The sequence below is a fragment of the Pelodiscus sinensis genome, chromosome 5 (genome assembly GCF_052426305.1).
Source record: "Pelodiscus sinensis isolate ZL-2025 chromosome 5, ASM5242630v1, whole genome shotgun sequence".
Classification (NCBI taxonomy): Eukaryota; Metazoa; Chordata; order Testudines; family Trionychidae; genus Pelodiscus; species Pelodiscus sinensis.
In genome coordinates, this window is record NC_143056.1 from 18,161,734 (window position 1) to 18,189,071 (window position 27,338).

Sequence of the window (27,338 nt, forward strand, 5' to 3'; positions counted from 1 at the left end):
AAGGTCCTGAGCACCTGTGAACCTCTGACAGAGTACAGCCGTTAGTTTATGATCCTATCTGTACTGTCTCCTATTATATCAGTGGGAGAGGGGTTGGATTTATTCAGTGTTGTTTCATTCTTGTGTTTTATCTGTTGTATTTACAATATACTTGGTTACATTTTGAAATCGAGTCTATGTTTATTTACATCCAAAAATCCTCTGGTGATTAGATACGTCAGGTTCCAGGGCAAACCCGCTTCTGGGACAAAGGCATTTACCACCATTTCAGATCAGGCCCTCTAAATTCTATTTTGTTAGTGTGCCTTTGCTAGCATAGGCTTTGCTCAATAACTTGTCTTGATTAAAGTAGTTGAATTTGAAAGATTATGGGCTTTGCCCAGTTGGGCTCTAAAGCATGGTTAGGGAGTTTAGCTCTCTTCTGTCTGGCTTTGCATGATGTAGTTTTACGTGCATTTTTACACAAGATTTTCATGGCAAAACACTGTAAGAGCCTATTGTGAGTTAGTCTGTGTACTATTACGGATGAAGTTGTACAAGTATGTATTATGTACCTATAGTGTGTGTGTGTATGTGTATACACACCTCCTCCTTCACACACGTACTCTCTCTCTCTGTAGCAGGGCTACTCAACTTTGGAAGCTCCATTGTAGTAAAGGCTTCAGACAGGACCAAACTGTTTTTCAAGCCATTATTGAAAGTGTGACTGAGGACTAGTGCTCCAGGACTGAGTCTCTTTTTTGATGAATTATGACCAAATAAAGAAAGGCAGGATTTCATATAGTGCTGATTTATTATTGGTAAGCTCTATATTGCACTCAAAATAGAGTACTGTGTACAAAAATCAACCCTTTACATACAGACAACCAAAAAAAAATTAAGCTGTAGAACTAGCCTTTATATTTAGAGGGAATGAAAACTGGTTTACTTTTCTATAAGGTAAATTTCCTTGAGTTTGGTGTTTCTCTAAGCTGCTGTTCCAACAGCACATAACAAGTGAATCAAATAACGAAGAGATTATGGCAGCCAGGTTTTTGCATAACTTTTGTTCACAAAGGCATACTAGCCCCATTCTACACATACCTTCCATTGACACAGAATGTTGAAATTGTTAGCATTATCTATAGGTCGAAAACTATTATAAATTTGTAGACAAGTCCACTATGAGAGAAAATAACTTAATGAAAATTATTGAGTGTATGCCATTAACAGCATGCTAGGGTGCTTTATAGCCAAGCAGGTGTCAAAGTCCAAAGAGCTTGCAGGGTAAGACGCTCATCCTGCAAAGATGCTTACTTGACATGCTTCACTTTACGAATGAGTAGTTCTAGTTACTTCTGAAGGCAAGTGCATAAAGTTAAGCATATGCATAGTCTTTGCAGGATGAAGGCTTTAAGCACAATACAGATGTGGAAGAGGGTGGAAAAGGAATGCAACTGAGAAGTGAAATGTACTATTTGTTTCACAATTTGATTTTCTATTTCTTTTCACTGTGGGAAGGACTGAGATTATAGAATCATAGAGCTGGAAGAGACCTCAGGAGGTCATCAAGTCCAGCCCCTTGCCCCAGGCAGGACCAATCCCAAATCTGGGATAAGACTGTTAAATAAGTGATTCCAGTAGGAATATTTATTTAGGCTGCAATATGTTAACTTTATAATAATCATAACAACTGTAACCATACAAAATAGAGTGAAATTCTCTCCATAAACAGGAAAGTTCTCATTTAATCTTTTCATTTTTTTTAAATTCTAATTTTTTCAAAATGTTTTCAAAATGTTGAAATGAAGAAATAAAACCCTTCCTCTAATGCAAGGACCTTGGAAAAATAAGTGTTTGAATTTATGTTTACCATAGATTAATGATGCTGATGTTGCTTAATGCTAAAGAGACATGGAAAGTTAACCTGATAAGTAAAAGTTTGTGGATTTTTCAGGTTTGATTGTTTCATGTACTTGTATTTGCATATTTGCTGTAATTTTACTAAACTTCTTAAAGGAAAAGTGAATTTCTTTCTGAGGGTCAGATTCACTACTGGCATAAATAGATGCAAATCAATTGAAACAAATTAGAAGGGCCTTGCTTATACCAGCATTAAATTTGGCCTCAAGGTGACTACTGAGAAATCGTGAGGAATACTTAGCTCTTTTGTGACACAATCAATGGGAGCTTCTTGCAAAGATCTCAGGTAAATATTGCCAAAAACTGCACATTTCAGTCAGACCTCCTTCCTCTTTCTACCCTGTCACATATCCCCTTCCTAAATTATTCCTATGACAAAATTGGAACTGCTCTGTCATGAGTTGGGAATAATGAATGTTGACATTGCTTTTAGGATGTTTACTGTGTGAATATATTGGTGTAGTTTAGTAGGTGACTATAAAGAAAACAAAAAGGAAGAGAAGAATGGTGACTCAGGAGAAGCAACTATTCAGCAAACGCTTGAGTGTTGTTCAGCGGACAAGGCCCACACTGTTAGCATCAATATTTTACCTCCTCCCAAGCCAACCTGCAAAACTAGTTTTGTCCAGAAGGGTTAAAGCCCAAGAATGTGAGAACAAAGCAACTCTGACCACTTAGAAAGGAGTGTTCCCTAGACAGAGACAAGTTGTTGTTTGGGGAAACCTTAAGGTGCAGGCATCTGCTGGATTGCCTGAAGAAATTAGGCCTGACTAGGTGACCAAGAGGGGATGATAAGCTTTTGGGTAATACAGACAAATGTAGACTGCTTTTAGTCCTAAAATGCCTTTTCTCTACAGGCTTTGTTACTATAAGTAAAACTAACAATACTCTGGTTTTACTCAAGTCTTGTCACTATCCATCTTCAGCCAGGGAGGAATCAGTAAGTGCTGAATCCAGTCAGACCTGCTGAGTAAGCATGCTTGATTCCCAGTGTATTGAAGCCCGGGTTCCAGTTGGAGTGGGGGAATTGCAGATTTGCACTCTGGGATTTGCACACGAGGCCTGACGCTTGAGGAAGTGCCATCTGAGGGTATGTCTACACTACCCTCCTAGTTCGAACTAGGAGGGTAATGTAGGCATACCGCACTTGCAAATGAAGCCCGGGATTTGAATTTCCCGGGCTTCATTTGCATAAGCGGGGAGCCACCATTTTTAAATCCCCGCTGCTTCGAACCTCGTGTAGCGCGGCTACACGGGGCTCGAACTAGGTAGTTCGGACTAGGTTCCTATTCCGAACTACCGGTACACCTCGTGGAAATTCAGACAGGACCAAAATAAGGATCCTTTGGAATAGGGCTTTATTCCAGAGGATCGCGCCAGTCTGGACGCTCTTTTCCGGCGTTTCCCCAAGCCGGAAAAAAAGCAGCGGCCACGTTTATTTAAATCCCGCGGGGGATATTTAAATCCCCCGCGCATTTCCCTATTCCAAAGTTCGAAATTAGCATGCCTCTTCCGAAGAAGGGGCCAGTGTAAACGGAGCCTGTGTGTATATGTGTGTTTTCTCATTACTAAGGGTCACGCTCACTGCTGATAGTGCAGTTCCATTGAAGTTAATGAATTGCTACATCAGAGGTTCTCTAACTTCAATGCACCACAACCCCCTTCTGACAACAAAAATTACTTCACTGCCCCAGAAGTGGGGACCGAAACCTGAGGCCACCTGAGAGCCACTGCCCCAGGTGTGTGTGTGGGAAAGCCCGAGCCTCACTACCCCAGAAGGGAGAGGAGGAGATTAAGCCACAGGACTTCAGCTCCTGGCGACCTCATTAAAATGGAGTCACAACCTACAGTTTGAGAACCGCTGCTCTACATGCTTACAACAATGGTGAACTTGATTTCAAATGCTGCTGTGCTACACTTAGGGTTGCCAGATAGTTTCAACAAAAATACTGGAGACACTTGACATTACAACACAATCTACATTTCATCTTATTTAGAAAATAACAGACATTTACATTTTCTCAATTTGTTTCCTGGACAGAAAGCTCAAATACTGGACCGTCCGGTTCAAAACTGGACACCTGGCAACCCTAGCTACACTGCTACAAAGAATTTCCTCAGCCAAATCTGATAATGGTTCTGGTTCATTCTACACTGTTAATTGCTGTCGTTAACCAATTTTCACAGCCTCAAAGCAAAGTTTTGAGGTAAAGGTAGCCACTGTTTTAATTCTGAACTTTGTCCAGTACAGATGCTAATAAGTGACCCTTGATCAAGTCTTATTAAGCAATGCAAAATAGTTTAACCTGAACACTATTATATATGCTCAGCATGTTACTGCATATACGCATGACTCCTAAACTGTTTTAATTCTGAACTTTGTCCAGTACAGATGCTAATAAGTGACCCTTGATCAAGTCTTATTAAGCGATGCAAAATAGTTTAACCTGAACACTATTATATATGCTCAGCATGTTACTGCATATAGGCATGACTCCTAAAAGTAATGATTTTCTACACCATTCCCATTGCAATCTAACATTGCAATACAGATTGAACAAACACAGAATTTCAAACTGACAGCAATGTACAAAATTATATGGTACAAGGTTATTACAAAACATAATTCAGAAATAAAGCTCTGATTTCTTCTTAACATAAAATTCTGCAGGTTCTCGGTTTTAAAGCACAAATTGCATAACTAGCTTTTAAACTGAAAGAGACTCTAAATATTCTGTAGTTTGAGTCCAAATGCCTTTGAGCGCATGCGGCAGGCAATAAATATTCCAAACCAGAGATTTGCCAAATAATATTAGTTAAAGTATTTGGAATGGATCACCTAGAAAAAATCTCTTCCTGTTTCTTTAACAAAATAGATACTCTTGACCCCTGTCCTGCAAAGACTTATGTATGTGTCTAACTTTATGCATATAGGAAGTTTCATTGAACTCCATGGAATTAGTCACATGCTAAAAATTAATGTGTATTTAAGTCTTTGCAAGATTTAGGCATTAGGACTTGTCTCTCTGAAGAGTTAGCATGCAGCAAGCTGGAGGGCAGTCTGTCACTCACACTTATTGGCATTGTGGAACCTTTGAATATCCACTGAAGTTCCGTAGTGCACTTTGATCTACTCCTATTTGAAACTGGAGTAAATCAAAGTGCACTGTAAAACTTCTAATGTATGGTCCCAGGGTCTATATGACTAGTTAGTGAACAGCTGGCCAGTGCACTGTACATTTAAACTCCAACTTAATACGAACTAACTCTCCACACAGACAAGTCTTTAGTGTTCGTACACCCAGCTATTGAGTATATTTTCCTTTAACAGATAGCCCCTGTTTAAAATGTTAGCAAGGGAAAGTGTGTTCATCTGAATTAGGTCTTATATTTGGTCCAATATCAGTTCCAATTGTTGGTAGGCCACTGGAATAGGAAGTAACAATTTCCAGTCAGATGCTGGTGACAGTGCCTAGTTTTACCCATAATTCAGTTTTGTCGCACTGATGTTGTTAAAATTACTCAAGGGGTAAAATGCTGCAGTCATCATGCAGATCATACCTTCATGGTTGCCAATAAGAGCTTGGCCTAGGAAGAGATTGCAAGATTTGCCCCCAAATGAAGTTTATTAGAGTCCTACTCCTATTAGCCCACAACACATGAAACTCTCGTCAGCTTCCACAGAAGTTCTGGGCATGGAGGTTTTCAGCACCAGACTCTTGCAGCATTCACATAAGGCACATTCTGGAGGTCTCTTGCATCTGGCGGTTATTTGCTGGGTACCCTGAATCCCCAAGGAAGGATTAGTGAAAGACCATTTTAGAAGAAACTTGACATTCCAAAAGTATTACTACAAACATTATCAAGAATGGAATTTCAACGCTGTGGAATGTGCCTTCTAGACAATGGCAGCATTACATGGATTTATAGGTGTTTCACTGACTCTTCATTATTTATTCTTCTGCTTTGCTGTGACACCTGTGGGAGAAAATATAAAACAATTACAACAAAAAATAGTGGTAGTCAGGTGTTTGTGTGTGTGTATTTTGTATATGTGGAGTACTAGTTAGGAAAATTGGCTTTACATCTATCAAATAAACCAGATACTCCAGTGCATTTTAAGAAAGAAAGAAAGAAAGAAAGAAAGAAAGAAAGAAAGAAAGAAAGAAAGAAAGAAAGAAAGAAAGAAAGAAAGAAAGAAAGAAAGAAAGAAAGAAAATGGTAACATTATTAATGTGAAAACTATGAACACTCTATCTCAATCATGCACTGAGATTTGAACTTTGTTTGAAAAGTTTAATCATGTTCTTTGTTCAGGAGCTGGTCACTGCCAATAATTCAGCACAGTACTTTAAACAATAAATGTCATGTTCTCCATGCTGAATGTTGGAACATGCTAGGTTTTCAGCTGTATGCTAGTTAGATCCATCTAGCATAGGGGCTAATATTGCTTCCTCTGCAGGAGCTGGCAGTTTTGCCACTGACTTTGGCACTGGTCCCACAAGTAAATCTGAGTAGACAGACTTCCCACTGCATTCACATAGAACTGCATGCAGATATAGGATTTTTCTAGCACAGAATAACTTGCATACATGGGGTTGTGACTGGAATACAGTGGGAACTCTAGTGGTAGCATAGTGATGGCAAAAGACATTTAGCACAGACTTAACTGAATCTTCCCGGGGCACATCTAGACTAGGATTGCCAGATGGTTTAACAAAAAATACCGAACACCTTTCCCGCCAGCCCCCCTTCCCCCCGCCCCGCAAAAAAAAAAAAAAAAAACAGGAAAAAATTCTGTTGAGCAAGAAAAAAAGGGGGGGGGGGGGGGGGGCAGAGCACTGCACTTTTAAATGGCCCCGCACTCCTCACTCCCCCAACCCCCACCAGATGCGGCAGGGATAAATTGTCCCTGCCAGGCTTCCATGCAAGGGAAACAGGAAATACCGGACATGTGAAATGTCTGGTATTTTCTGGGTTTTTTTACCGGACGGGAACCTGAATAACGGACAGTCCGGGAGAAAACCGGACACCTGGCAACCCTAGTCTAGACTGCCCGTGGCTTTTGAAAGAAGATATGCAAATGTGGCACAAATTTGCATCTCTTCTTCCGATCCCGTTTTCGGAAGAGTTTTTTTTTTTTTTAAAGCAGTCCTTTAAAAAAAAAAAACCTTTTAGAAAGAATCCTTCTTCCTAAAAAAATGAGGTGTTTTTTTCCGAAAGAACTGTATCTAGACTGTTTTTTTCTGAAAAAACTCTTCTGAAAATGGGATCAGAAGAAGATATGCAAATTCACACCGAATTTGCATATCTTCTTTCAAAAGCTGCGGGTAGTCTAGATGTGCCCCCAATGTGCAAAATTTAAGAAGAAAACATCAAAGTTCCAGCGTTGAAGAATTCTACTCTTTCACAGCCTTATTACGGTGAGTAGTACCACTGAAAACAATGGGGTTACTTGTATGATTTAGGCACTTCAGGAAGAGTTTGAAGAATTGGAGCCTTAATCTGTTCATTTTAAGGTGCTGTCCAGCTAACTGACAAAACAAAATCTCCTCCAGATCTCATGAATGTATTACAGATATGCTCACTATGGCTAAAGATGTGCACACCTCCAAGAGTGAATAATTAGATTCTAGTGGAAGATGAGAAAATTTAAGATGATAAGAAACACTGAATCAGCTGTAGAAGACAAGATGGGTTTGTCATGCCCCGCTCATGTTTTATGAAATTTGGCTTATAAATATGAATATGAATAACTCGAAGATGCTTTTGCATCATGTAATATCAATGATAAAATCTGCTGATTCTGTATATCCTGTTTTTGTTCATGTATCATTTTTATATGTGAAGTTACAAATACGAAGTGTGAATCTGGCTTTAACTCTGAACGTGCTAATGAGGGTTATTAGGAAAAATATTTTAGGAACATAATGGCTCAGTATTTATACCAACAACCTGTGACTCTTTGTAGCTCTTGATAAAGTTGAACTCTACTTCTTCCCTGATTTATTTTCTTTTTTCCTCCTCCCTTTTTTGATCACATTACCTTATTCAAATAGAAACAAGTGGCAAGTAGAAGCATTTGTCTTGTACTCTTTGAAGAACAAAGCTGTATTTTTGTGGGCAAGGAGAAAACAAAAGGAGCATCATGTGTCCTTTCCAAACAGCTATTTAAAGAAAATTGGGGTTGATGTAGGAATCAGGTTCTATGACTGGTGATATGCGGGAGATCAGCCTAAATAACCCTAATAGTCCCCCGTGGCCTTAAAAACTAAGGCTCTGTGAAAAAAGTGGCCCCGGTTCTAGCTCTGACAACTGCATCATGGCCCATCAGGCGGGGCCATGTGGGGAGTGGCTGTAGTGCTGGGTGGGTCCATGGCTGGGTGGTGAGCAGCTGTTCCGGCAACTGGGGGGGGTGGGGCTGTACCACAGCTACGTGGTGAGCCTCCAGGGGCAGGTCCTTGCTCCATGGCTACGTGGTGGGTGGCTAGGTCTTGCTCTCGTGAGGGAGCTGGGGTCTGCCGCTTGATGGGGAGACTGAGACCTTGCATGGCAGAGGAGGCCGAGGCCTGCTGGGTTGGGGGGATGGGGAGGGAACTGGGACCTGCTGCGGGGAGGAGGGTGGCGGAACCTGCTGCATGGCCGGGGAGCAGGATCTGTTCCGTCCGGTGGCTGGCTGCTCTGGCCGCTGGGGCTGAATAAAATAATGCGGGGTGTGTGGGTGGGGGGGGGGCGGGGGAGGCACAGGAGTCAGGGTTGGAGTGTATGGAGGGGTGAGAGTATATATTTTGGCAAACAGGAAATGTTTTATTTGCATATTTTACTTGCATAATGAATATGCAAATGTTGCTGGTCCACCTCAAGTTTGCAAATGGATTTGCTGTTCCCGGTATAAAAAGGTTGGAAACACTGTGATAGGGTCTCACCTTCATATCAATCTGTTAATGCCCTCTAGTGGTCAAATATTGGAAGAACACGCTACAATGAATCCCTGACACTGAAACACATTCCTTTCCTTCTTTATCTGGTGTCTTAATGTTATTTGCTGAGTGCTGAACCTCTACCAGTTTTCAGCATGCTGTGCATCTGCAACAACAATAGAATAATGACAGGCTTTTTTTCCCACAGAGCCTTAGTTTTAAGACCACGAGGGACTATTAGGGTTATTTAGGCTGATCTCCTGCATATCACCAGTCATAGAACCTGATTCCTACATCAACCCCAACTCCTACTTTCACAAAAAATACCTAACATGTCAGGAAAACAATGGGTTGAGAAAAAAAAAAACCAGGGGGCGGGGGGCACTTAATTTGTTGAGCCGAAAAAAACGCACAGAAAACAGGGTCACTGCACCTTTAAATCCCAGTGCTCCACACTCCCTACTCCTCCCGCGGGGGGAAGAATGTCCCAAGTGGTCTTCTGTCCAAGAAAAACAGAAAATACCAGACATTTTACCGGTATTTTCTGTTTTTTTTTTAACCGGACAAAGACTGCAGATACCAGACTGGACACCTGGCAACCCTATTCACAGGACTCCAGCACCACAGCACAACCTCATATGCACTGTCTGGGATGGAGGCCATTTTGAAGAGCAGGCTGCCCTGCTCCTGCTGGGGTGATGTTGCACTCATGCTGGTAGAGGCACAGAAGCACCCTCTTCATTATGGTGTCCTCTATACAACATCGTAGAGAACCACACCTGGTTGTGTCTCAGTAGCAAATGGGGGACAAACAACCCGAAAAGAGTCCCAGAAGGCCTGCTTCCAGAACACAGAGCTCTCTGGCTCATCCTTGGCTACCACATGGCTGAGAGAGATTGGTTCCCATCACGGTAAATTAGAGCAGCTTTCAGGCTATTGATACAGCAAGTACAAATAAAAGGTCTTAGCGGCTTCTATTTCACCACAACTAGGTGACTGCCTAAGGAATATTAGCTCCCACAGATCACGAGGGAGGGATACCCAGTACTTCATACATAGCAAGAAACGGCAGACTCTGTAGAATAAATACATTTTGTTCATAAAATCAGACATAAATTTAAATTTCAGATTATTTGTTCATTTCATTATGGCTGATCATGATTAAAATACAAAGGAAAACCTTGTAACTATGCAATTCCAGTACAGTCCTTCTTTCTTCTCCCTCCTTGTCCCAAAAGGCAAACTTTGGAAAACGAAAGTCTTGGAAGGGGGTCTCCCAAAACTTTCTCAAAACTGGAATGTAAAATGTCAAGAACATACGGTAGCCTAATATTGCGTGTGTGTGTGTGTGTGTGTGCTGCTGCACTTGATAGAGAGTTCCAGAAAACTTGGGTTTACCCATATCTGCAGTGGTCGCAAACAATGCAAAATTAGGCCCCAGTCCCAGGCTAGGTTTACACTAGCACTTTTGTTGGAAAAGTTTATGTCACCCAGGGTTTGAGAAAATATCCCCCTCCTTCCTGAATGACGCAGCTTACCCTGACAAAAGAGGTGGCATGGACAGCTTTGTGTTGGCGTGAGATGCTCTCCTGCAGACATAACTACCGCCACTAGCTGGCAGTGGGTTTGTTATGTCAATGGGAAAGCTCTCTGTTCAGCATAGAGCGACTGCATGGGAGATTGTACAGTGGCACAGCTGCACTAATATAGCTGTGCTGCTGCAAGCTCTCGAGTACAGACATGGTCCTGGAACGATGTGTACATCAGTGTTTCCTGTAAGCTGCGAGCTTGTGCAGCCACTCAGGAGCGATTCAAATGCCGCCTAGCTGATTAGCAGAGTGCTCACCACTATGCTTTTTGTTTCTGCTGGTAGTGCACATTCACACATGCCTTGGTGCACATAAAATTATTCCACACATGGATGGGAAAGATTAGCAGGAACATCAGTATACATGTGCTGAACTGGGAGCAGCTGCATGCTCCATTCACTTCCATGGATTACTCATGAGCTTAATTTTAAGAACACGCACATGTCTTTGCAACACCAGAACTTTTGAGCTATTGGATTTCAATTAGAGTGGCAGTCCTGTATAAGCAGAATTTCTTCCCTGGTCCATTATTCAGCTTTAATCATTCCAATAAGCCTGTTACAAGCAGCTCTGTAATGGATATACCTCGCCCACCACCGAGAGCTGAGGGGAGGAGCAGTCACCTATTGCAAAGGATGGATGTACTGAAATTACATTTTTACAATTTTTGGAAAAAACAATAATCAGACAAAAGCAAAGCCTGCAGTTATCCTAGTAAGCTGGGATTGCTTGGTTAAGGTAATTAATACCAGGCTTTGTGGACTTTTCTGGAAAAGGAAGACTGGCTGTTGCTGACATAAAAGACAGACATTTGGGACCTGATCCTGCAACACTGACTCCAATGGGGCAGGATCAGGCTCTTGGACAGCAAAAATCACAAACAGATGATTTAAAAAACACATAATCAGCGATTAAGGCAGAAAGCTTAGTTGCCACAATGATTACTGATGGCATCATAATGTGTGTAAAATCCCAGTGCTGCGGTTAGCTCACATAAAAAGCAACGTTTCGTGTTTACATACCTCACTGTATCACACAAAGACTTTTGGTTTTATTATCTCCAGTATCAGTGTCAACCTCTGCTTTTAAATAAAAGAAAGACACAAAATATATCTGACTGCTGTGACATATGGGTAACAACATGGAATGGCATAGGACAAAGACTGTCCTCTAGGAAACATGAGTAATTTATATTTCTTGGGGCTAAAATCTATTAGGTTAGTCAATAGCTAAACATTCTGAAAACATAAATGATGACGTTATGCTTGGGGTGGTAGGGTTGCCAGGTGTCCGGTATTCTACCGGACAGTCTGGTATTTGCGCTCTTTGTCTGGAAAAAAAAATCAGAGAATACCGGCCATGTGCAACGTCCGGTATTCTTTGATTTTTCTGGCTGTGCACCGGATGGAACCCTGGCGTGGGTAAGGGGAGCAGGTGGAAGGCGGGGCCACGATCGGCGCTAGGAGCCTACGGGGAAGGTCGCTAGGAGCCTGCGCAGAAGCATGGTGGGGAGGAGGGGGAGTGGCTGGGACTCTCGCATTCCTTTTTTTTTTTTTTGCTCGACCAAAAAATACCGGGTGTCCGGTATGTTTTGGGAGATCATCTGGCAACCCTAGCTTGGGCCCTACAGAGGTCACCAAAAGAATTAAGAAGAGGAAAAGCCCTGGCCCCTCCTGCTGCATGGGAAATACATCATTTGTCCATGTCTCTTGTCATTGAGGTGCAAAGAGCAGGAGCTGCATGCCCAGTATTCTTTCCCCTTTATTCATGAGGGAGGAGAAATGGTGGAGAGTTGGAAGAGGCATGAGTCTAGCACAGTCCTTCCCATCGGCTGACCAGGGGAGCTGGTGGGACTCATGGGGGGTTTGGGGCAGCAATGGGAATACATTGTGTCATCCCTCTAGAAGATACAGCAAAGGTCTCCATACATCCCAAGTGAGATGGAGAGCTCTGGAAAATTTGTGCTACAGAGTCGCCGTGGCCTAGTTACACGTACTTGGGGCTACACCTCAAAGCCATCTCTAGCCTTAAGAACGTGATCCCTTGCACAAGCATCAGTGTGGGGTTTTTTTTAAGCTGTGTGCTTGACTATTTTACACTAAGGAAGGGTCACATGGAAATACACCTGAACTTTATGGTTTGGTGACACTAATTTCCATGTGAAGAATGCTCTTGTAACTGATGTGGGGGGAAACCCTCATAAAAATTGGGTGATGGGAGTGCAGGGAAGAGTTATAATCATGCTTATACTAAAGATACATTTATAAATTGTTTATATGGGGGTTAACAAATAATTAATAGATGTCATAATTGATGGTTAATCTCCACTATAGTAACTGGTTTATCACTGCTTAGAGTCCAGTGGGTCAGCTGGTTGCTTTTAAATCTAACAACTATCTGTAGCACCTATGACAAATGTGCTTATCAACCTCTTTACTGTTTCATTCATATGTGCAACATGCTTTTTATTTATTCATTAATCATTAACTCTTTATAAACTATTTATACCTGCCCTAATGGCTAGTGCAGGGGTGGGCAATAAGCAGTCCGTGAGCCAGATGCAATTCACCAGGCCACGGGCGCATTATTTGCCTGTGTGTTGGCAGGTGTAGCAGCTCACAACACCTGTTGGCCATGGATCACTGTTCCCAGCCAACGGGAGATGTGGGAAGTGGCGCTGAGCAAGACACCACTTACCAAAGCTCCCATTGGCCAGGAATGGTGATCTGTGGCCAATGGGAGCTGCGAGTAGCCATACCTGTAGATGCACAGGTAAATAAAGCAGTGGTAGCCCAGACGGGGCTAACCCTGGTGAACCGTGTCTGGTCCGCAGGCCGCTTATTGCTCACCCCTGGGCTAGTTTTGCATTATTTAACCAGTCTCCGACTTTAAAGGACATCTGCATTAACCAGTATTTACCCCGAGACTGGTAAAACTCCTATTGGATTCACTGGTGAAGGACTGGACCCTAACAGAGGCAGGAATACTTCTAATTAAAAATCCTAGCGAGCTGAAGAGGAAAACTCCAGTCTCCTGTATTTAGCTAAAGGGTTGTTAATCTTCACATGCTGCATTGAAATGTGTTACCTGACTGGCTTTTGGTGGACCGTTTCTTCCTTCTCCGTTTCCCAGACCCTCTTTGCCCTTCCTTGTCCATACGTGCTTGCGCTGGAGGGACTGTTGCTGAGCAAGAAGAATCAGTCACTGGCTCTTCGGCAAAAGATATCTCCTGTGAGGTGTCCAGCAATGAGTCTGCGGCATGGTCGTCGTTTTCTCTCTCTGCCTGCCTTAACCCGGTATGCTGAGAACTCAACTCATTAGTTGAAGTCTTTTCAGCACTGCCAGGTGCTAGTTCAACTCTGGTTTTAGCCTTGTTCCCAACTGCATCTCTTGGTTGTGACGTTTGTTCATTAGACACTGGGCCTCTTTCTAAGTGCGTGGGTCCAGATTCACTGTGTTTGTCTCCTGAGGTGGATCTGTTCAATTCCTCTCCTAAGTCAGTACAGTTGCCTGAATAGCTGCTTGCAAACTTTATAATTGTTCCTGGGTTAACTGGCGCAAACACAATGGCATTGTGTTTTGCGTTCTCCTGGGAGCTACATGAGCCATTGATCTCCTGAATACTCACGCCACCATTGATGGACTGATGGACTCCTCCAACTTCAGTTGAAGATAAGGAGCTGCTGTCAGTACAGGGCTGTTGTGGTGAATTTCCTTTTGGAAGCACTTCGTTAGAAGCTGGTGTCTCTGTGGCAACAGTACCCGGAACTCTCACAGTGTCGGCAGCTTCTGAGGCCGGAGTCTTTTCTGCGTGATGGCTGGCATCCTTTTGCTTGGTCTCATGGGCACTTCCCTTCGCTGCTGCCACTGCTGAAGCACCAGCACTCTTTCCTTTAAATAGACAAGACAGGATCAGGCACAGTTGGTTAGTACAGATGTGACCCTCAACCAAGAAGGAATGTCATTCGACAACCTGCAGTGTGCCCCAGGCAAAAGGCTGGGAGGAAAGGGACCAGTGAACTTATAACAGCCATCTGTGAACCAGGAGCTTTTTACATCTAATCCAAAACTAGCCACTCCCAGTGCTGAGTGACCTGTACCATCACAAGGGGGCATTTGGTTCAGACCCACAGCCCCAACACAGCAAAGCACTTCAGCACCTACTTAATGTTGAGTGTGTGCTTAAATCCCATTGAAGTTAATCAGTTTCATTCCCACTGAAATCAAGGAAACTTAAACTTGATGAATAAGAACTTAGCTGAGGGTCAAAGAACTCCCAGGTGGTGTCATGGGCCTGATCCTGCTGTCTAAGCCCTGTGGCAGTAAATAGCCCGCCTGAGACAGGCCTTCAGAACTGCCCCCCATCTGGGCTCATCCCACCCAAGGACTAAGTTTTTTCAGGGGCTTGTAGGAAGGCTGCAGTTTGCAAGTACTCTCTTGTGGCAGGCTCTCTCTTGTTGGAGTGATGCCCTGCAACAAGATTATTGGTCGGTTTGCATTCTGGGGGTTGGAGGCTATTGCCTCAAAAGCAGAAAGGAAGCTCAAGCTGCAAATTTAGAAAATAAGCATCTCTTGAGTAACATTTCCCAAACCGCCCAAGTCCCTTGGAAAATGGGACTTAGTCACCTTTCTGAAAATGCCCCTCCCCCTGTCTATTAACCAAATGCCAACATTCAAAGCAGGGACATTCCCATATGTCTGTGTGTTTTGCTACAGTATTTGCAGCAGGCTGGAGGTTAATGGTTGCAGATGTGGTTGGGTCTTAGCTCTTACCAGGCTCTCTCTCCTTTGGTGTTTCAGCAGGTGAGGCTTTAGGAGCAGTATCCTGATCAGTCTTGTTCTTAGCCGTTTTCCTCAACTGGAAACCTTTCCGTATGTCAGCTAGCAGGGCATCAACAATGCACACGTCGTCCTGCTTTACAGCCCCTTTCTTAACTAGAGTTTAAAAAAAGGGGGGGGGGGAGAAATGGCTAATGTCCCATTCCTAGGAGATGGGCAGTGACCGTCAAAAGAAGGGTGGTATCATCCCAGGAGATGGGTTGGGGAGACAAGAGTCTGATTTTCCATTGCCTTGTGTAGCTTGGTGGTCACCCTGCTCCAGGCATAAAAAGGGTTAAAACAGCCCTGGAAGAGGGCTGTAGCTAGGGGCCAATCATGAGAGGCCTTCCGGCAGCCAATCAGAGATTAAGAGAGCTTTATAAAAGAGCTGGAGGAGCAGAATGAGCATATTCTCACTCCAGCTCTGGAGGGAGAAGGATCTAGCTGCCTGCTAGCTGAGGTACCACAGGCAGAGCAGTGCTAGGGAAAGGCAGGGTGAGTTCCAGTCTGAGTAGTCCCAGGCTGAGGCACAGCAACAGAGGCCTAAGAGGCACTAGGGCTGCAGAGAGGCAGCCAGGACAGGCAAAAGCAGAAGGTTCCCTCCTCCTCCCCCTCTCCCCTGCCCTTTGCCTATGATGAGTGGCCATGTCAGACTGCAGTTTGCCTCTGAGGTAAGAGGCTAGATGACAACTGGCAGTAGGGTAACTGAGGCAAGGTGGGTATTAGGGGTTAGAGGTTCCCTGAGGGGGAGGACCCCAGAGTGTGGGGGCACTACCACGGAGCTGTACCCTGAGGGAAGGACTCTGTGGTCTGGGAGGGACATGGGGCCTGATGGATGATGGGGGAGAGCCTCTAAACAGGTAACAATAGGCGAGACACTGGCCAGAAGAGAGTGCTCTAATGTTCAGCAGGAGAGCAACCAGAAGAAGGTGCCACGGCTGTGAGGCCACTGTTATACCCTGCCCCTAGCATAGTTACTCACTTCAGTGCAAAGTGGGGGTCAAACACTGCCACTCTGATCTGATCCCTCTGTAAACACTCTGCATCAATGGGAATGACTGTGGAAGGCCAAGGGCAACAGAGAATCTGGACCAGAATCCTTGCTAACCAGGGCCGGCACCTCTAGGATGTGTCTAGACTACATGGCTCGGTTGATGGAGCCATGTAGATGAGGCAGGACGACAAAGGGAAACGAAGTGGCGATTTAAATAATCGCCACTTCATTTAAATCAAAATGGCCGCCGCGCTCTGCCGATCAGCTGTTTGTTGGCACAGCGCAGCAGTCTAGACAGGGATCTGCCGACCCCAGAACCCTTCGTCGGCAGATCCTTTATGCCTCATGTAGTCTAGACACACCCCTAGTGTTCTCTCTCCTTTGTCCTATGCCAAGTACACCTGTGGCACCATACAGCCCATGGGCTTTAAATGGCTCCTCTTCTGTATCTTGAATGTTATGGATGGTCATGGAGGGGTAATCTTATTTCTCTCCTTTGCTGCTTCTCTTACACTCTGTTAAATGGTCTCCTTAAGGCACCCAAAAGCCTTCATTCATCAAACACTCAGAAATCTACACCGAAGATTATTACTGGAACATTAAAGCTGGAAGAGTTTGGTGCTTTTATCTTCCCTCACCTGGCTGACAATGGATTGTATGCAGGGTTGTTGATCCCAGGAGATTAGAGACAAGTGATGGGAGGCGGGGATGGGTGTGTGATGAGATAAAATCTTTTACTGGACCAACTTCTGGTCCAATAAACTTCTCCATTCAGACCTGAAGAAGAATTCTACATATGCCTGAATGCTTGTCTCTCTCCCCAACAGAAGTTGTTCCAATAAAAGACATTACCTCACCCCACCTTGTCTCTCTATGGATTGTATGTACATTTCCTTTTAAAGAAACCTTCTCAAATACTTACTGATCTTCCCATTGTCTCCCTTTTGTCTCTTAGCCTCTTCTTCTTCTAACTGTTTCTTCCTTTTTTCTGCCTTTGCAGCTTGGTCCTTCCTGTCCTTGTTTTCCTGGAGCCAGAAAAGAGTCATAGGGGAGTTTGGTTAAATATTTCGTAGCAAAGCCACCGACAGGAAAGATGGTTCTATTCACAGTTTGTTGAAAAACAAGGGGGAAATTCTGGCTCCTCCGGAGAGACCCAATAGGCAGCTGGGAGCTTTGCATTTCCCTAGTTGTGCTTGGGACGCCATCCTCATCTCTTTGTGTGGCATGGAGATGGGCAGCGACTGGATCTATTGTCCACTCTTGCTATATATAGGGGATGTTCAGCAGGCCGAGGAAGCTGCTGCAATCGTGAATTTCCCTGTACTGGTCACACTCTGCTGTATAAACTTTCCCCAGCAGCTGCAAAATCCTTTCTGAGGCCAGATCTATACTGCAATGTGGCTGGAGTCAACATACCTTAAGCCAACCTTGGAGTTATCTGCATAGTGGGAAATTGACGGGAGCAAATGCTCCCACTGACTTCTCTTACTCCTCACAAATCGAGGAGAACGGGCATGGACTGGTGGCACCCTCAGCAATCGATTTAGCATCCTTATTAGACACGCTAAATCGAATGCTGGAAGATTGATCTCCAGTGTAGTAAGTATAGACGTGGTCTGAGTCAAACCTGTTTGCATAGGCTGGACCCAGCCACCAGTTTCTGACCCATTGTAAGTCCACAGCTCTTCTATAGACTTATCCTGGAAGTAAGACCATCACAGACCCATCACTCAAACCCCGGGCTAATGCCAACCTCTGGCTGGTAGTACAAAGCTCATCTGGGGGTTCCTTCGTTAGTGCACATCACAATCTGAAAGCTCCCAGCATGTTTTAATCAAATCCCCAAGCTGGCTGTTTCAGCACCACACCCAGAACCCAGTAATGTCAGTGGCGAAAGTGCCATGGACTTTAGCAGCAGGAGGCCCTACCTTAGGAGTCTGGCACTCAGGTTCATACCCCGCAGTGAGAACAAAGGGTGAAAAGTGGGTTGATTCCCGCTAGAATGGGTCAGTCGACAACACTTCTTCCCGCCCTGCCTCCCAGGCTTAGGGGATGTGCTGAGAGATTGCAGAGATATGGCAAGGAGCTTAGTGGTGGTCAGCTGGGTATGTGGCAGAGCACAGCTGTCACACCAGTTCTCCATTGGCATGTAATCTCTCAGGGACCTTTTGCCTGTGGAAAGTTAGAGCAGTCACTTGGGTGCTTTAATTAAAGCTAGGGCTGGACCAGTGCTGAATCAGAGAGCCATAGTGAGTTCTGTGATAGCCCTGCCCGCCTCCTCCACTGCGCCAACTGGAGCTCAGATGTAAGGGGAAATCAGGCCCCATACGCTATCTGCACTGATGCATATGTTCCAGCATCTGGATCCTCCTGCATAATGTTCACACATGCAAACCTTTAGTGCTTTGATGAAGAGATCCCTGAAGGTTTTCATGGTGCTAAATACATCTTCTAATGACAACTTGTTTGCATCTTCACAGAGATAATTTGCCAGTTCCATCTTCTTTCTTTCAATGGTTTCAAACTCTTCCTCCAGCTTCTTCAATGCATTTATGCTGTCCTGAAATGCAGTTAGGCCATGTTACAAAGTGTGGTGCCTTAGACATTTCAAGGAAAGATCAATGGGAAATTTAGTTAGAATGACAATGTGACAAGAGTTCAGTTCCAAGGTGGTGTGGCCCAAGAGCTGACAGGGCAGTTTGGAGAAGAGGTGCAAAGATGGTGAGGGCTCTCCCTTATCCCTGTTCTTTGTCTTTCTAGTCAGCACTGGGCATGGCACATAAACACAAAGGGGTTGTGTGGCATCCAAATTCATCTTCCAATATGACAAGTGATTAGTGGTCAAATGTTTCCACCCTGCACCCTGCCCTGAACATGGTATCTTTTGCAGAACCTTGGCTGTCCTCTCCAGGGAGGCCCTCCTTTCACTGACCTGGATGGGCGTTTCATACTGTGCTTTCACGTCGTCTTTCGATGACAAAACCTTTCCTTCAAGTTCCAGCAGCTTCTTTAAATTGGAACTGGATTCTGCATGTATGGATTCAAGGCTAATTCTGAAAAGGAACACAAAGCCCCAGGAGATTAAAAGCAGGTTGCTTCTTGGAGTGCTGGGCTTGCTAGAGGAGTGGAAAAAGCAGTAGTGATGTCCCATGTCCCTCTCCCTTTTGTGTTTCTCAGCAACTCTGTGGTAGTGAGCACAGAAGCGTGCCTGTGTGTTCTTAGGTGGTATCATACTACAAGACAACAGATCGTGGTTAAGGCATCGGACTATGAGTGAGGAGACCTGGGTTTCATTCTTGGCTCTGCTGCTGTGCCTGGGGCAAGTTATTTCACTCCTCTCATTGCTCCTGTCTAACTGGCCCATCAGTTGAAAGGCATGCAGGGACGCTGCTCCAGTTGTGGCCCTTTGAATATGGTGGTCCGACTGTAATACAAATACCCTAAAGTCGCGAGTATAGTGCGCACTTTTTTTCCCGTTTTTTTAACGTCAAAGATGGGGTGCACATTATCCATAGGAGTTTTTAAAAAAATTTTAAACTCACCCTCAGTAGGCACGAGCTGGGAGGGGGACAGGCACAGGCTGGGCTGGGCTGGGGGGGCCCGCCGACACCTGAGCGAGAGATGCTCCCCCGGCAGGTGCGAGCTCAGTGCGCTGGCAACTGGGCAGGGGAGACTCCCCCCTCCGCCCACCCCAGCAGGCGCAAGCTCAGCACGCACAAGCTCAGCTGGGCAGGGGTACCCCGCGGCAGGCACAAGCCCCTTCCTTCCTAAGCACATGGTACCTTAAAATCTTGAGTATATTGGGGGTGCGCATTATAGATAAGAGTTTAGTTTATTCAAGAATTTTGACCTTTAAAAGGCAGATGCGCATTATACATAGGTGCGCATTATACTTGAGATTTTACGGTAGATGAATTTAGGGTGGGCTTTTTCAAAGTGCCTCTGTGTGTTAGGAGCACACACCCATTCTCTTTTAATGGAGCTTGTGTTTCAGTGCTGTGTGCTCCTAAGTCACTTAAAGACTTTAAAGTGGGCTTTTCAAATCTCTTGATAGTACAAAGCATCACCAGCCAGAATGCATCGCATTTAGCTGGCTCTGCAAGTCTTGGGGGACATTTGTCCACATGTATTTTATTGGGCTTAATATTTTGAACTCAAGCGCAAAAGGGTTACTAGAGTCAGACGAAAAATCCAAACCGTCCTCAAAAACTTTCAAGCAACTGCGCAAACAGCTTTGTTAACAAGCCAGGGCTTTTGCCAGTCCCAAGAGAATTCCCCTTACGAAGAGCACTTACAAAGAGAGAACCAGGACTGACTGCAATCTCATGTGTTATATATGTGTAAATGGATACCTACAGACTTTAATTGTTTGGTTTCATTAACATGTTAGAGATTAAGAGCTCGTCTGAAGCTGCTTGGCTATTGTCCCTAAACACAGCAGTGACAGGTACTTCAGCACTGCTTATAGGTAGCTAGGATTAAAAAGAGAAAACCGCCTTGAACATCATACCATTTCTGTGAATGCTTGCAAAGCAGAATTAATTGAATGCAGCACCATTTCTGACCCTAGTTACTGTCTTGCTAATTGCCAAACTGTGCAGATAGTCAATTTGCATTTTAAAATGGCTTCACAAATTGTGAAAGGAAATCTTTTGGTTAAAACTAATTGCGTCTCTATCCAGGTAATGAATGAATTATAATAACAATCATTTATGTGTTAATTTCTTGACTCCAGGTGATTCTTCTTTTAATTTAAAGTAACAGGTTCACAAGCCTACCCGGCTGCCTTTGAAACATATTCAAGGTCCTTGGGAAGCTCCAGTAGATCTCTGTGACTTTTTTCTACTTCCTAAAATAGAAAAGTTTGTTATTTTTATATTTATTTTTCATGCACAGAGGAGGGAGGGGAAGGAGACGGTTTACAGTAAAGGGAGTGATGGGAATGTACAATGTTTAATTCTAACTCCTTCCCCCGCCCCCATCTCCTCCCCCCCCCCCCCCACTGTTTGTTTAGCAGGATTCAAAAGGGGACTGGCTGTTTTTATGACTGCCAAAACTATCCAGAGTTCTGAGTACGGATTAAAAAATATATACAAAAGTATTGAAAGGGCTACGAACCCTTGAGCCTCAGGGTGGAACTTGATCTGTAATGGATGGGTGGTTAGAAAGGAACTTTCCGAATGGATGGATTATTCCAGAATTCACTGCTGCAGGGTTTTTTTATACCTTCCTTAAAATGGAGGGTCCAGGCTACTGCTAGAGGCAGGATATTGAACTAAATACTAAAAGGACCACTAGTCTGATCCGGTCTGGCAATTTTTATGGTTCTGTGTATGTGTTAAGAATATCTGTCCTATATTATCTGCCTGCATAGTATCTATCTACATATTTATACACCCACCTTTGCCATGGTGTCCAGCCACCTCAGCATAGCAATTATGCATTGGCTATTTTTTTTAGGTGTCATGGTAAAAGTGGGACCCCCCCCCAAAAAAGGGGGTTTGAATGCTCAGGATTGGCAAGGGGAGACCTCAACGAATGGAGCAATAAGACTGGCAGAGGAGAGGGGAAAGTGTAAGCTCTGGCTGGCAGGGATTGGGTCTTTTGGTTCTGTGTTTGTACGGTGCCTAGAATAGTTCCTAGCCACTATTTTAATACAAAAGTTAAATATAAAGGGCAGCTAAGCAGCTGTGAGAAAGCTATGAAAGATCTTGAAATTGGGGCAAGACGCTTGAATGTGATCTGGTGGAAAAAGCAGTGTCAGTGGAGCACACCAATGCTGGGGGTGACTTCACTGGAGCAACAGGCAACAAATATGCTCCTGGCAGCTGCATTTTGTATGGGTTGGAGTGGGGGTGAAATGGGCATCCAAGAAGCAAGAGAGGAGGAACTTCCAGAGATCAAGCTGGAAGACAGTTAGGCTCTGGATGAGATTCTTTGCTTTCTCAACTCTTTGTCTGGAATTCTTTTAAAACGAAGTAGCACATGCAGGCCAAATACTATGAGCTCAAGCAATCTTTCCAGTACTATGCAAACAAGCGAAAAACATATAAGCACAAACAAATACTAACAACCAAAGGTCTGGCTGGAAAAATAGTTCATATCCAACCAAAATCCCCAAAGGAAATTGTAAGGGTACCTCCAGAATATGGTGGAGCAAAGTAATACGGGTTTGGTTTGCTTTGGTTTCAGTTAGTTTGAGTAAAGTGCTAATTTTAAAGCCATCGGCATCTCCAGTGTGACTTCCCTGAAAGACAGAAAGAAGAGGCAGGTATAACACATGTCAAATCCAAATGCTTACTCTATGTTTATACCCTATACATGCACCAGAGATGGAAAAAAAGTTCTTTTCATCTTATCATTCTTATAAACAACAACAAAACGAATTCTTACGTAGTTGAGAAAGTTTCCAACTTTGAGAATCAGTTGACAAAAAACTGGCAGGCGATGGGTCGTTAGAAGATCTGAAAAAGAAAGGTATCCTTTACATATGGGGCCAGCTTCAGAACTGAATGAATGTCTCCCAAACTGGATCAAAATTTCCATTATACCAGGACAGGATTTCCATACAGTAGAACCTCAAAGATATGAACAGCAAAAGTTCTGCTGTATGGAAATCCTGTCCTGCTACAATGGGAATGCTGATCCAGTTTGGGAAGAGGATTAGCTTGCAAACTCAGTCAGAACCAAGAAAAGAAGCTGATGGCAAGCTGAGGAACGTGGCCTGAAGTGTCAGCTGCTGGATCTGGTGCCCAATTGTGCTTTGTTCAGAATTATGAACATTTCAGAGTTACAACAACCTTCATTCCCAAGTGTCCATATCTCTGAGATTCTGCTGTATTTGCAGCCCAGACGTTGCTGCAAGCTGTCTCATGGGAAACACGCTCTTTCTAACAGAACATGTCTAGCTGTATTAGTCGGGCTGAGGAAAAGGTTTTGTTGATTCGTTAGACTTTATCCCTTTCATCTTAATTGGGAAAATATATAGGGACGGTTTCTCCCAGTTACTCCATATTCACACTGTTAAAAGTCAGAGAATCAAGCTGCAGCAATTTTTATCTTAAAAAGCTCTTAGGCCTGGATCCTCAAAGCTGTTTGGGCTCCTGGCTTTCACTGAAATCGGTGGATTTTAGGAGCCTAAATACCTTTTGAGGATCTGGGCCTTAGAGCCTGCCCCAGTGCACAGTGAAACTAGTTTTGACCATCCCTAGCCACTGCATCTGTGCACACTACTCATGTTGTCCCCAGTGACCAAAGTCCCCAGGCTTATCAGGATGGGAAGGATGCTCATTTGTCTCCCAACAGTAAGTGCTGTAGCACCAACTGGAGGGGTGCTGCAGACAGAAGCAGGAACTTCAGCAGAGGCAGGCAGCAGGGGAGAAGCCTTTCTGAGTATTTCCTACAAATCCCAACACCCTCTTATTATAGCTGCTGGTGAAAACTGTGACACAGCCTAAGGGAATCAGTCTTTCTGGGTATGTTGCTCTTGACAGTGGAGATGGGACATGACTGTCCATTGAAGAAAATGGGATTTTTAAATCTGACTTCAGTGGGCTTTGGATCAGGCCCACAGAAAAATAATTTCTACTCTTCTTTTTTCCTGGGGCCAAAAAAGATTTAAAAAATCTGCAAATATAAATTCAAACCCTGGAAAGTGCCCTAAGAGTGGAGCTGGTGACTTTATTTCCACTAGAGGGAGATGTTGAATAAAGATTACCCAATTCCTTCCTTCCTTCCTCCGCTGCTGTCCTTTTCTGGGAGCATTTCCCATTCAGCTCTTTTCATATCAGCCTTTAGCTCCCTAAACAACTTCACGTACTCCAAAACAGGTGGCATAACATACGGCAAGGGCTATCCTGTGACCTACCAAGGTATATCCACAATGGCTCACGCTGCTGCTATACATGAGCGAGCACTACCTATTTAGAACAGCAAATGTAACAAATGTTCTTATCCTGCTCTGTCCCTGGAACAAAGAGTTTTAGGTAGGTTATAGTGGGATTTGGGACTGGGATTTTTTTTATGAGGTGAGGCAGGATTGTGTGTTAGGAATTTATTGAGGGAAAGAAAGCTCAGCAGAATGAATTTGTTTAGCATTATCTTCTAAGTGTGGTCCTTCTTAACTCCAGCTAGAGGGAGTTCTATAGTCCCAAACCAGCTTCTCTGAAAGCTGCATCACTTGCACAAACAAGCCTCAGACAAGCAGTGACTTCAGGGAAGATAGCTTGAACTACACTCTGTGCTCATTGGTATGCCAGGGCTGCAAGGGGGGCACTAGGGTGATGGGGTGACAATACCACATGGTCTTAGACAGACAAGCTGCTGAGCTTGGTACCTTCTGTAGGTTTTTCAAGACCTGCAGCTTTATTCCTAGTTAAGAATGGGGGTATGTCTACACTACCCCCTTTGTTCGAACTAGGGGGGGTAATGTAGTCATACGGAGTTGCAAATGAAGCCCGGGATTTGAATTTCCCGGGCTTCATTTGCATAAAGCCGGCCGGCGCCATTTTTAAATGCCGGTTAGGTCGGACCCCGTGCCATGCGCCAACACGCGGCACGGGGTCCGACCTAGCCGGCATTTAAAAATGGCGCCGGCCGGCTTTATGCAAATGAAGCCCGGGAAATTCAAATCCCAGGCTTCATTTGCAACTCCGTATGACTACATTACCCCCCCTAGTTCGAACTAGGGGGGTAGTGTAGACATACCCTTGAAGACTCGTGGCCATGAATGCCTGGGCCACCCTGGCCAGGTCTGTGTGTGATAGGATAGGGGTGCAAGCTTCTGGCCAATCACAGATTTGCATATAGGTGAGATGGAGACAACAAAAGGCCACTTCTCCCTTTAATTCTTGAGTAGGACAGATACACTACTGCAAGCCAAAACGAGGCCTCACCTGGCTCTGAACACAACACATCAAGGGGCAACGCTGTCCCATTTACCTTCACAGGCTCTCCTGATTGTTTCTGCTTTTGGCTGTAGCATGTCTAGCATGACGGTAGTCTCCTCGCAGGACAGCATGCACTCAATCCGCAGCTGGTAGCTAAGAAAGGGAGCCGGTACAAGAGAGTTATGCTGAACAGATCCATGTCCCTGCCAGGAGTGTCTCTCTTCCCATCCCCCCAAGCTACCACACTCTAACCTATGCCAAAAGCCCCATCCGGTGGGTGACCCACTCCCCCTGCTCCAGCACACTGAGACTGCACAGCTGTCTGTGGCTCGGGGTGGTTCTTTCTCAATGGCAGGCCATCGCTGGCAGCGTGGAGGTGGTAGCTTCTGCTGTAGAGACGCGCTGAGCTCAGTGGAGAGGGAGGAGGGTCATGTGGCTATTCGGTGATCTGGATTCTATTCCTGATGCTTCCTGTGTGACTCAACCAGTGGGTCAGATTCAGTCCAGCCCAGTTGGGGAGACTGCCAGAGCAGCCACTTTCTATGGGGCCACAGACATCCCCCTACCTCCTCTTGAAAAAGAGGCACAACTAACTGTGGAAAGAAATGGCCATCACATTCCCTCCTTAATATCTGCTGGCAGGGTTACCGATTAACTTATGAGCATTTCCTCTGGCAGCAAACCCAGAAGGGCCTGGGTGCTATCCCTTCCCTTAGTGCAGCAGCCTAACTAAGCCTAAGTAAACAGGTAGTTGGCCTGGGAATGTATAAGTTACATTTCACTGTACCCGTGTGTCTGCTCCTCCCCAACACAGAGACTACTCCCCTACCTCATGTAAGTGAGGACGCCTGATATTTGTAAAGCATTTGGAGAGCTTCTGAAGGCAGAGGCACGTGATACGCACATAAATTTACAAGTGCCACATTGTGCTATGAACGCCAACAAACAAGCAAGCCTAACAATGATGGAGTACACTAAAAGCATGTTCAGAAAGTCTTAGTTTTAAAACAACAAACGCATTAAAAGGAAGATTTTTTTTAAGAAGGCTTTTCTACAGTGATTTTACAATAAAGGACAGAGACTCTTTAGATGACTTTCCCCAATTGCTGCAAATGTCTCAGCATTCAGAATGTTCTGCAGAGTAATGCTCTAATTTACAGCACTTTCCGTAGGCTTTTAAATGGCACAGAGTGCTACATCCAATCCGATCAAAGAGAGAAGCTTGCTGGTATGGAAAACAATAGGCAAGCAAAAGATGAGGCTGAAGTCAATAACGATATGCCTTACCTGGGAATCTTGAGGAGGAAAAGATAAAATTGATCTGCACTTGCTAACTTGGCTTTTTCTTCCTTGAAGGTTTTCAGGTTTTCTATCTAACAAGAAAACATAAGAGTCAAGCCCCCAGAACTGCATCATATCGACAACTTTTGTGAACTTAATTCAAAAGAGTCTTTCATTCTAACCTCATGCCTTTCAGGTAGCAGCTTCAGCAACTGCTTCAGAACCTCCACATCAAACTTAGTTCTGTCCCCTTTTTCAATCATGTCAGCTACCTCTTCATTTGAGCTGCAGAGAACAGGCAAGTAATTAGAAGCAATAATGGAACCATTGGCCAGCTCCCTGTGACCATAAGCTATTGATTAGGCCTTACAGATACTCGTGAGCAGTGTTCCCTCTAAGCTGTGTGCTTGTGCAACCATTCAGGAGAGATTCCAAAGCCACCCAGCTCATTAGCAGAGCTCCTACAGCTAGGTTTTTTATTTCTACTGGTGAGCACATTCGCACATGCCTTGGTGCACCTAAAAATGTATTCCACACATGGATGGATGAAAAAAAATCAACACATGAATGAAAAAGATTAGCGTGAACATCGCTAGAGAGCGGTGCATAATTACATCTTATTGGTAGGAAAGTTCTTCTGTGGATTAGAGCAGTCATCTGAGACTTGTAAAACCCAGGTTCTGTTCCCTGCTCTGCCACAGACTTTTTATGGGACCTTAGTCAAGTCACTTCAGATTTTTAAAGCTGTTTACGTGCCTGAAGATACAAACTGAAAACCCTACTTGTAGTCTATGCAGATGTTAATGTTTTAGAAAATGCTATCTACGTTAATAATTATTGGTATGGCTTTTACATAGATGTTAAATAAGATGATGCTTAGTGTTAAATATCCAATGAGAAAGCAGAAAATATTTAATTATGGTAGTGGAAATAGCGATATGTTCAA

General features: G+C 44.2%; 1 protein-coding gene across 4 annotated transcripts in view; it reads right to left on the reverse strand.

The window, feature by feature from the left end:
• Positions 1-774: 774 nt before the first annotated feature.
• Positions 775-27,338, reverse strand: part of INF2 (inverted formin 2) — an 80,149-nt gene continuing 53,585 nt past the window's right edge. For 2 of the 4 annotated variants that reach the window (XM_075926455.2, XM_075926459.2), the window contains 13 exons: positions 26,575-26,677; positions 26,399-26,484; positions 25,164-25,264; positions 22,617-22,687; positions 22,363-22,470; positions 21,002-21,072; positions 19,156-19,276; positions 18,619-18,783; positions 17,146-17,248; positions 15,185-15,346; positions 13,499-14,302; positions 11,434-11,493; positions 775-5,880 (listed from right to left, as the gene is read on the reverse strand). In XM_075926455.2, coding sequence (XP_075782570.2) covers positions 11,435-11,493; positions 13,499-14,302; positions 15,185-15,346; positions 17,146-17,248; positions 18,619-18,783; positions 19,156-19,276; positions 21,002-21,072; positions 22,363-22,470; positions 22,617-22,687; positions 25,164-25,264; positions 26,399-26,484; positions 26,575-26,677 — 1,954 coding nt within the window. In that variant the 3' untranslated portion in view covers positions 775-5,880; position 11,434. The remainder of the gene's footprint in view (positions 5,881-11,433; positions 11,494-13,498; positions 14,303-15,184; positions 15,347-17,145; positions 17,249-18,618; positions 18,784-19,155; positions 19,277-21,001; positions 21,073-22,362; positions 22,471-22,616; positions 22,688-25,163; positions 25,265-26,398; positions 26,485-26,574; positions 26,678-27,338) is intronic. The other 2 variants (XM_075926456.2, XM_075926458.2) reach the window with 2 other exon arrangements.